Source organism: Pan troglodytes, chromosome 11, assembly GCF_028858775.2.
Source record: "Pan troglodytes isolate AG18354 chromosome 11, NHGRI_mPanTro3-v2.0_pri, whole genome shotgun sequence".
Taxonomy (NCBI): Eukaryota; Metazoa; Chordata; class Mammalia; order Primates; family Hominidae; genus Pan; species Pan troglodytes.
Genome location: NC_072409.2, coordinates 39,567,365 through 39,577,840, shown reverse-complemented (window position 1 = coordinate 39,577,840; position 10,476 = coordinate 39,567,365). Strand labels below are relative to the sequence as shown.

General features: G+C 47.8%; 1 protein-coding gene across 3 annotated transcripts in view; it reads left to right on the top strand.

The window, feature by feature from the left end:
- The first annotated feature begins 6,955 nt into the window (after positions 1–6,955).
- COL15A1 (collagen type XV alpha 1 chain) overlaps positions 6,956–10,476 on the top strand; it is a 126,861-nt gene continuing 123,340 nt past the window's right edge. For 2 of the 3 annotated variants that reach the window (XM_016961323.4, XM_016961322.4), the window contains exons 1-2: positions 7,027–7,230; positions 7,320–7,408. In XM_016961323.4, the coding sequence (XP_016816812.3) occupies positions 7,220–7,230; positions 7,320–7,408 (100 nt within the window). In that variant the 5' untranslated portion in view covers positions 7,027–7,219. Of the gene's footprint in view, positions 7,231–7,319; positions 7,409–10,476 lie in introns of all 3 variants that reach the window. The other variant, XM_016961321.4, reaches the window with a different exon arrangement.

Sequence of the window (10,476 nt, the reverse complement as noted above, 5' to 3'; positions counted from 1 at the left end):
CTTCATTTGAGGCAATGTTGTGCAGACACCATGCCAATAAATCCAACATTCTGCAAGTCTTTGGATGGCAGTTCTGGCAAAGGCACTTGGTCAGGGAGGGCAAACCCATTTCCATTTGGGTACTGATGCTGAAGAGGAAGACATACTCAGGACGGGGTCTGAGGGGATCAACTTATCACCAAAGGGTTGGCTGGCCTCTTGGAGGAATGGTGCCATATTGAGGGCTCAGTGTCAGTCTTTTCAGCTGGCAGGCTGGGCATTCATCAATGTCAGCAGCTATATCTGCTTTAGAGGGATGGGGCCCATGCTGCTGGGCCTGTGCTTAGCATTTACCCCTGCCATCATTGTCACTGTTTAAGGCTTCTCCCTGTCAGCCCCTTGATAGTCAAGGAGAGAGACTGGCTGATATCCACAGGATCAGTCACCCTGTCACCTGGCTGTTGAATTATCTCCTCTGTGGTGGATGGTTTCTCGTGAGCATTGAGATACAAAGACCAATACGTGTGCTCATTTCTGTAGGTCAATCTACATTATGCTTCCCTAGATCTCCTGGTCCCAGATCATCCAATCTTGTCTTTCAGGCCTCTGGCCAACATCGAAGTCATTTGCCCACTGCTCAGGCATCTACATACATCATAATACTATACTACTTCTCTCTCTTTCAAAGAGGTTGACCAAATGCCCCACTCATAGTTCTACCCCCTGGGAGGAGTTCTCTTCACCGTTATCCTTTGCGGCCACCCTTGAGAAGGCTGCAATGCAGCAACAGCTCATTTCAACTAGCACTGACATATCACACAGGCTCATGTGTGAAGCAACCTGGGTTCTTTCCTTAACTGATTACTGGTTGTAGGAAACCACCCATGAAGCCCTAAGTGTGAACTGAAGAAGGGGTGTTGGTGCAGAGCAGTAAGTGACCTGGGAGTCTGGGCTACCTGTTCACATAATTTACTTGTGCTGTCTAGACCTTTTTAGGCCTGATCTCAAATATATAATTGGCATAGATAGTCTTAGCTTCTGGCAGAACCCTTACATTAGCAACTTGACTTGTAGAGTCTGGTAGGAAAAGTCGAGTGGAAGTCCTTGAAACTACACCCTTTCCCCCACTTCAAGACAGTAGATCAGAAGCAAAATCACCTCTCAGAAAGTATTGCAGAGGTTAGAACCCCTATCATGACTTAAATGATGCAGGGTATGGTAGATCCCATTACATTTCCATTAATTAGCTTGTATAGGCCCCTGCGAAAGCCAAATCTATTATCAGATGATAGTGGATTTCCATAAATCAGATGATAGTGGATTTCCATAAACTTGGCCGGATGGTAGCATCCATTGCAGCTGCCATGCCAAATACGGTATCTTTACTGGAATATACCAACATAGCCCTTGGTGCGTGGGATGCAGAGTGACCTGGCAAAGTGGAATCACAAGGAAGATAAAAACCAGTTCACTTTTACATGGCAGATACAGTAGTATATATTCACCGTTTTGCCCCAGGAGTATCATAACAGCTCTTTGTTATAATATAGTCCATAAGGACCTTGTCATTCCAACATGCCATGGACTATCCTGCTGGTCCCTTATACTGGTGACATCATGCTAACTAAAGATAGTGAGCAGGAAGGGACAATTGCCTTAGATACTCTGTTAAGATGCATGAGTAGGTCAGAAGCTGAGAGATAAGCTCCATCACCTGTCTCATCCTGGGTTATTCAGATAGTAGCATCTGAGGCTAAGTCTCGTGTGCCTCTATGGCATTAGGGAGTGTGATCTTAGAGAGCAGAAGTGAAAAGGAAAGGCAGGCGAGGTAGGAGGAAGAGCCCAATAAGAGGCATTAGACATGACGGACTGCTCTGCAAGCATTGTGTGACCATCTTCTGAGATGCCTTACAAATTACTTTCTTGGCACAGTGCATCTGGAAGAGGAAGGGAGAAAAATACATCTACTGGCTTCCATTGGCTGAAATTTTGCCCCACAGGGTGTTATTTGCACTGTACTTCCAGGTTGCTCATTGCAGGCACTAAGGATAGTGCTGAGGATGTCATGCCTTAGCATCAACAGGGAAGCCCTGGGGTGGAAGTGAAAGGTGATCAATGTGGACATGAGGCCAGGGGCTGTGAGTTGTATCTGCCTGAAGTTGGTGAGAGTCCAGGTAGAGTTGGTCTCCACAAAGGGGACTGCTGTTAGAACAAGTGGCCAGAGACCCTGGAGACGGGTGAGACTAAAAGAATTTCAAGCAGCTATCTTAATTTGGATTCCCGCAGCAAAAGACTCAGAGGCAAGGATTCCACTGCCAGCAGTTCACTTGGTCAGTTTTCTTAAGAAGCACTGGAAGGGGAGTGGGGAAATGAGGCGGCCAATAAAGAGTGAGTGCACAATACGCCAGCAGTTCACTTGGTCAGTTTTCTTAAGAAGCACTGGAAGGGGAGTGGGGAAATGAGGCGGCCAATAAAGAGTGAGTGCACAATACCCCTGTGGGAAACCGGAGCTCAGTCCTGTGGAAACTCTGGATAGAAGTATAGAATGTGTGCCTGCCTAGGTGTTCCCACCAGCTGGGTAAGGGGGCTGAGATTCTCATCCACCAGCTCCTGACCATCACTGATTGAGAGCTGCTTGGGGAAGGGGGTTGCTCCATTAATTTCCCAACACTTCTGGTCTTCTGTGCTTGTGGGCAGAGCAGGCTCCAGGGGCCAGAGAAAGCGCTCAGGTGAAGGGATGCAGGTGCTGGCAGTTGGAAGACAGCCACCCTGCACATAAATGATCAAGATGGAGGGGATCTGGACAGGATGTTGCAGTGGCACATAAAAGGTGTCTGATACATTCTCCCTCCTTTTTCTTTTCCTCTTGGATTGTCAGATTTTCAAATCCATCATTTTCTCTTATGTTGAACTGATGACTCTTGTCTCAGCCCGTGGCCCCTCTTTGCATATCCAAACACATCAAGATGCTCAGCAGAACAAATGAGTCCTCCTTGGAAGGTAGTTGTGGGCTTAAACAGTCATTATTTTCTCTTGGTTATCCCAAAGGCAGCTATCTCTTTAGTTATTCTAGTAAATTCTATTCTAGTTAGGTAGTTAAATCTATTGCACTTTTTCTGCACATTAAATCAGATGATATGCAAGCTCTAACTACCTCCTGTAGACTTTCTCATCACAACTCCACAAGGGAGCATTGTACCCATGTAGTGAATAAACTGAGGTCTAGAATGACATGCACTATATTCTTGGTAACTTCTTCAGAAACCAAAGTTTTAGATGATTTCCACAGATTTTTGTGCCCCTTCCAGCTGCTTGAGACAGTATGGAGAATGCTTTTGGATATTGAGTTATCAGGGACATTGGGTAGATTATGGGAAAATGGAACAGCCTATTAATTTAGTCCAGTTCTGCAAGAGTTGGGACATAAGATCCCCAGTCTTCACACATCCCAATCTCACAGATTACACTGAACGGTGGTAAACAATTTAGATCAGCTTGGGTATGACATGAAGCTTCCTCTTGGCTATTTCTACAACTTAACATTGAATGGAAGGAAATCACTTAAGCCCTAAAAACACTGTCTGGCAGGAGGTAAAATGTCTTGCTTGGCTTCCTGCCCCATCCCTCCCACACCCACAGCTGGGACCATTTGGCCCCCACTTCAGCTCCCAGGCCTGAGACCCTCCCTGTTCTTCATCTGCCTGAGTTCAGGGACAAGCTGCAAACTGAGAGCCCTTCTTGAATATGAACATGGTCTGGCTTCCCAGGAGAAATAGGTGCAAAATCAACAACCTTAACACGAGTCTATTTCCAGTCATTTGTAGATGAGAAGTGTGCTTTGGGAACCTTCATTTTTAGATTCCAGTGAATTGGGTATCATCAGTTACAGAGAACCAACAAAATATGAAATGTGCACATAGGACTTCCCTGCAAGAGTAGAAAGGAATCTGTTGCTTTATGCATATGTATCTTGGACTGATAAATTGGATCACAATCAAGCCTTCACCCTTCATGTTATATATGTAACTGAGCAGGCCAGGTTTGTTTCATAATGGCACCTTCATTTTCATTTTTTTCAATGTACACACTTTATTTGTATATTAAACAAGTAGAAATATGTTTTTCCCCATCTTTCTTTAAACATGTTCTTCTCCCCATATATCTTCTGTTTACCCATTTTTAACAGGAACATGAGCATTCAACCTATTCCATTTTTTCTTATATGCAAAGGCAGAGTGCAACTGTGATAAGGGGCAATTGATTCTTAGCTTTGGTTTTGGGGACAATATGGGGTGGTGGGAACTACGGCAAACTGGACAGTACTGCCTTAGCTGAAGGTAGCAGCCCCTATTCAATGCCAATCAATTGTTGGCACAGAGAATGCAGGCCTTATGTCGCCAGGTTTTCCAAAATTTCAAAAAGAATCCAGAAGTCTCGATTTTACTGTGCAATTCTCTAATTATCAAATATTGCTAGCCAATTTAATTTGGAGGTTGACACCCAGCAGACCAGATAAAACATATCTATGGGCAAAATTGAAGGCTGGGCATGGTGGCTTATGCCTTTAATCCCAGCACTTTAGAAGGCTGAGATGGGTGGATCAACTTGAGGTCAGGAGTTTGAGACCAGCCTGGCCAACATGGTGAAACCCCGTCTCTACTAAAAATACAAAAATTAGCCGAGTGTGGTGATGGGCGCCTATAGTCCCAGCTACTTGGAAGGCTGAAGAGGAGAATCACTTGAACCCGGGAGGCAGAAGTTGCAGTAAGCCACCATTGCAATCCATCCTGGGTGACAGAGTGGCACTCCATCCTGGGTGACAGAGCGACACTCCATCTCAAATAAAAACAAAAACCAAAATCAAAAATGAAACAAAATTGAGCCTATGGCTGCCAGTTCACAATCTCTGGTTTTAAAACTGTCAAACAGAACCCTAGATCTACTATGTAGCCATAACTGATGTGGTTTTTCTAAGCAGTATAGAAATATAGTTCTAAGAAAGTCAATTATATTCCTAGTTAATGTGGTACTTTACAAACAGTAGAGAAATATAGAATTACAAAAGCAAATTCCCTATGGTTAGTGAATCAAAATAAAATAAGGTTAGGCCCATCACAGAGTGGCTGCAAGTGGGAGAGAATTTACATTCACAGGGAATGTGAACAGATTAGGAAAGAGGCCTCAAGTGGACAATTTTGTTGGGATGCACTTCGCCTTATGTGTTAGCTCCACATGAGGCCAACCTGGTTCTCGAGCTGCTTTGGCTACTGGAGCCTCAATCCCTTAAGAGGTTGATCTAGGGTCCCCCCTCTGTCTTGCCAGTTGTCCCCCTCCACAGGCCGCAGCCCCGATGAGAATATCCACAACCTCTAATAATAGAAGCCAAAATCCAATGGACAGAGAGCACTGTGGTGTACCAGTAGGTGGTCCCATCAAGGGACTCACAGCCACCATTCAATTCAAGGTAGTTGTGTCCATTATCCAGGTGGAGAAATAAAAAATCAGACCAAGGGCAAGATTTGCCCAACTTCACCCTGCAGCCAGGGCCAGCATTGGACTGGAACCCAGACTCCTGATCTCCAGGCCAACCAGCCCTCCTCTGAGCCCTCACTGCCCAGGCTGGCATGAACCCTTTCATATCCGAGTGCTCTGTGTCTCCACTGCGATTTTGCTCTTGAGGGTGGAGAGCGAGTCTAATCTTCTTGCTTACTGGCAGGCAGCATGGCTGAGTGGGGAGGAGCATGGGTGTTGCATCTGCCATTCATTAGCCTTGGAATGTTTTGAACCTCAGCTTTCTTATCTATGAAATGGGGATCATGACAGTATCACCTTTCCATGGCTGTTGTGGGTATTAAATGAGATAACACAGCTAAAGCATTTAGCAGAGGGCTTGGGACATAATCCACACCAAGTAAGCATTAGTTGCTTATCTCCATTCCCATGCCATCTCCTCTGCAAGGCTAACTCACTTGGCAAGAGGTGACCCATCCTCTAGAGTGGAACTGAATCAAACACAGGAACTGACCACAGAGCCACGGCCCACTGTGGCTACTTGGTGCGTCAGGAAGAGAGGTTTCTAGTGTTTGCCTGGCTTCAGAGCTGTCCAGGTCTCAGCCAACTTCAGCGGTGCCTCTTCTCACTCCAAGATCTCACACTATGTGCCGGGTGGTAATCTTAATAAAAAGCGACCATTGAGGGTTTACCCAGTGCCCTGCGATAAGCTCTGCACAGATGGGTTAGTCTGCCCTGAACCGCCTCACTCCCACTGAGGGCTTTTGGAGGCTGAGCCTGGTTCATGACCCCCACATCTCATCACAGAGCCTGGTGTGATGCCTCACCCAAGACTGTGCTCCTTCATTCATCCAGCGTTTATTGGCATCTCCTACTACCTGAGCTGTTTTAGGCAGGGAACAAAGCACAGATAAGCCCTCCTGGAGCTTACATTCTGATGAAGGGGGCAGGCAAGGTATACATAGGGAGGAAAGCCCTGGAATCCAGTACATTAAAAACTTTTATTAGGATTATCTCTGCTGCATTTAGTTGTATGTATCCCTTATGGCCCCCAGGCAGGTCCACTCCTGGGCATTCAAGTCGGTCCATGTGTCAGGCGTGCAGGGTGGGTCACAGCATCTAGGAGCTCAGTGCAGTTTGGGACTTTGGGACATACGCTCCACCTCTCTGAGCCTCAGTCTCCTTGTCCATCATATAAGGAAATCACTGATTCCAGCCTCCCTGGGCTTGGAGAGGATTCCCTCGGCGGCTGTGAAAGAGTGCTTTCTTGCGGGTCAGCCCCGACAGGACAGACTTAAGGGCGGGAGGGAGCCCATCCCGCTTGCCCCAACGAACGCGGGCGCGGGGCTTTCCTCGCAGGTTACATAAGGCAGCCGCGGGTGGAGGCAGCAGAGGCGAGCGCACGTCCGTCGAGGGGGAAAGGGGCGTGGGGAGGCGGCCGGGGCGGCCGGTATCCCCCGGGCGTGAGTGCGCCGCCGCTGCCCGAGGTGGGGCGCAGCGCGCGGGGGAGCGCAGGGCGCGGCGGAGTCGGGTTTCAGAGCGCGGGTGACTCAGGGCGCGGGCCGGGAGCCGGGATTCTGCCCGCCGCCGCCGCTGCCGAGCGCCGCCTTTGTTCCCTGCAGGAAGGGCGAGCGCGGCGGCCAGCGCTCAGCGACCCTTCGTCCTCCGCTAAGCTCCAACGCTCTGCTCGACTAGCCGCGCGCCTTCCGGGGCTCCGCAGACCCGCGAGATGGCACCAAGGTAAGACCCGCTTCTCTGCTTCCTCGCGTCCCGGGCCCCTCCAATACTCTTGCCCGCCTCACCTTTTCTCCCTCGGGCGCATCTTGCAGGAGGAACAACGGGCAGTGCTGGTGTCTGCTGATGCTGCTCTCGGTCTCCACGCCCCTCCCTGCCGTCACCCAGACCCGCGGTGCGACAGGTAAGCAACCCGGTCGGAGGGTGGCACCGGCTGCCTCCGCGCCCGTGGGGGAAGTCGGTTTTGGCGGCGGACGCGGCTGCGATGCGTGCCTCATTCCTGGACATAAAAGGGAGTCTTGCCACTCAGTGCGCACTGGCGGTCCCGAGGGCGGCTACCTCCTGGCAGTGCAGGGGTTATAGCTGTGAATGGGATCCCTGGGCAGCTGGGGCGGTTGGAGCGCTATCTGGGCACCCGAGATGTCTGAGCTGGGTGCAGAGCCTCCAATCTTAGGCAGAGAGGGACTTCAGAAACAGCGCCAGCGCCAGCGCCAACAGCCTCAGCGCACCCAGCGCCAGCGCTTAGGTTGTGCGTGCTGGATGGCTTCTGGTAAGGGCAGGTCTGGTGCCTCTCCGCACACAGGTGCGAAGCATGAACACCGGGAGGGACATCTGGGGCTTTTGCTGCTCAAGAAATAACGGAACTGAATTGCTCGGTTGCTTAACCCAGCTCTGAGTTACCTAAGCGGTCACGTCTATCATGGGCAGTGGCTCCACCGGTGGTGGAAAGAGCTGTGGCCTGGAAGCCAGAGATCTGATCCCTTCCGTTCCCCGGGCCTCAGTTTCTCCAGCAGAACTCAGGCGGTTGGCTGAATAGTAAGATATAAGTTAAAGTAGACCTAAGTTAAAATGGGCCTCGGTTAAGGTCAGACTGCCTGGGTTTGAATTGTGGCTGGCTGAGTGACCTTGGGCAATGGATTTCATCGCTCTGTGCCTCAGTTTCCCCATCCGAAAAAGGCGATTAATTAGACCATTTTACCTTCCTAGAAATGCTGTGAATATTGGAGAAATTAGAAATAATGTGCTTTCCATGATTCCAGTACATACTAGGCACAAAATAAGTGATAGAAATTACTGCTTGATTCTTGCAGTAACTATGTGTTTGAAAGCAATGCAGGTATTTTTATTTTTATTTTAGATTCAGGGAGTGGTCATGTGTGGTTTTTTACAAGGGTATATTGCACGGTGCTGAGGTTTGGGCTTCTATTAATCCCATCGCAATGCAGGTATTTTTATAACATTGAGGTTGAGAGAAGCTTAGAAAGTGGCCAGTCCAAAAGCCAGGACTTGAATCCAGGTCTGTAGGCTCTTGCCCTTGCTCAGCTCTTTCTCCATGCAGTTTTGCAGAAGAGCCATGCTTTCTATAGCTTCTGACCCCCCTCCCCTTTGAATTTGGGGGATTAGTACACGTCTTCAATTGAATAAGGGAACAGAAAGTCTAGGAAACAACCTCTAGTCGGCCCAAAGGAAACGGGATTGAGAAGGTGGCCTTGGTTAACTCTTTGTTTGCCTGAAGAAGCCCAAGACAGCCCATTGTCTCCTGGGCAACAAGACCCAAATCCGATGATAGCTTTTCCTGCCAGAGTGTCCAGCCTGGCATTTATTGCAGATCAAAGGGCAGCTGGAGTATAGTTTTAGCTTCTCAGCCCCATGGCTCATGTCAGAAAGTTGCAATTTTGCATATGATATAGGGCCCTGCCAACTCAGTGGCAGAGGCCAACTTTGGGTTCCATGGTCTTTTGTGAACTTTGCTGCAACTTCCAGTTTCCCAAAAGGAAGATGGATCTGGGGATAGGAACTTTGGTGTTTCTTTCTCCTCCTGTGTGTGTCGCTGGGATCCCTCAGTGTCAGGGCTCTTGTTTCTAACACAAAGGAAGTCCTATTCCCGTTTATAATGTAAAAAGGGAGGGCCAGCAAACCTTCAGGAGCTGAGAACGGTCTAAGGAGGGCCATTTGCAACTGATGGGTTTTCAGTGCCCCTTTGGGGATGTGAAACGATTCCTAAAAATGTAAACTATCCTCCTGCAAACTGAATTTGTAACGCAATTTAATATCCCTAATACTTATAAAACACTTTGTATATCCAGGTGGAGGTGTGAACATGTTCATATTTCATTCATCCAATCCTTACAACCACTCCAGGAGGTGGGGACTGAGAACAGTTACTATCTCTGTTTTTCAGATGAAGAAACAGAGGTCCAAAGTCACAAGACTTCTAAGTGGCTGGGGTGGGATTTGAACCAGACAGTCTGACTCCAGAGTCCTTGCTCTTAACCATCCTAGTGTGTAGTTAGAAGAGCTTCGCGGATGGAGAAGGCTTTAGGGGTTCCATGGTCTCCAATGAGCCCCACAATCTGAATGTCACAATTGTAACATGAGTCCATTGCATGGCATTGTGCAGTCTTCAAAGCACAATGTCACCTTCACCACGTCCCTGGAATCACCACCCAGCAGTGCTGAGAAGTAAATTGGGCTCTGTCTTACAGAGGGGATGTGACTTCCTCAAGGCCGCATGACTGTAACTGGGTAGATCCCTCTCACGTCTGTGAACTTCTGGGCTGGTGCTGTTCCTTCCATAGGACCACTGCCCAACTGGCTATAAAAAACAATTGCCAAGACTTCATAGCACTATGAACCAGCAGTGTTTTAAGTGCCCTGCCATGAATGAGCTCAGTCAATCATCACAACAACCCCATGTCTTATCCCCTTTTACAGATGAGGAAACTGAGGCACAGTCTTTTGCCCAAGGGCATGTAGCCTTCAGTAATATAAGCACAATTTGAGCCCAGAGGGTCTGACTCCAGAATCTGTACTTGTAACCACTATGCTGTATGCTTAAGTGGGGTGGCTTCTGAAAGCATGTTTGTAAGTGGGCTGTTATGAGCGGAAATACATGTTCCCAACGATTTGGCAGTTTCTTAAAATGTTAAATATATACTTACCCTACAATCTAGCACTTCCACTCCTAAGTATCTACTTAAGGGAAAGGAAAGCATATGTCCACCCAAAAACTCATATGTATGTTCATAGCAGCATTATTTATAATGACCAAAACTGGAAATAAAGTTAAATTCACCATTAGCTGGTGAATAGATAAACAAATGAGGTGTATCCATTTAATGGAATACTACTCAGCAATAAAAAGGAATGAAGTATTGATCAATGCTACAACAACATGGATAAACCTTAATACCATTAAGCTAAGTAAAAGAAGCCAGACATTAAAAAGCAATACATTTTAAGGGTCCCTAT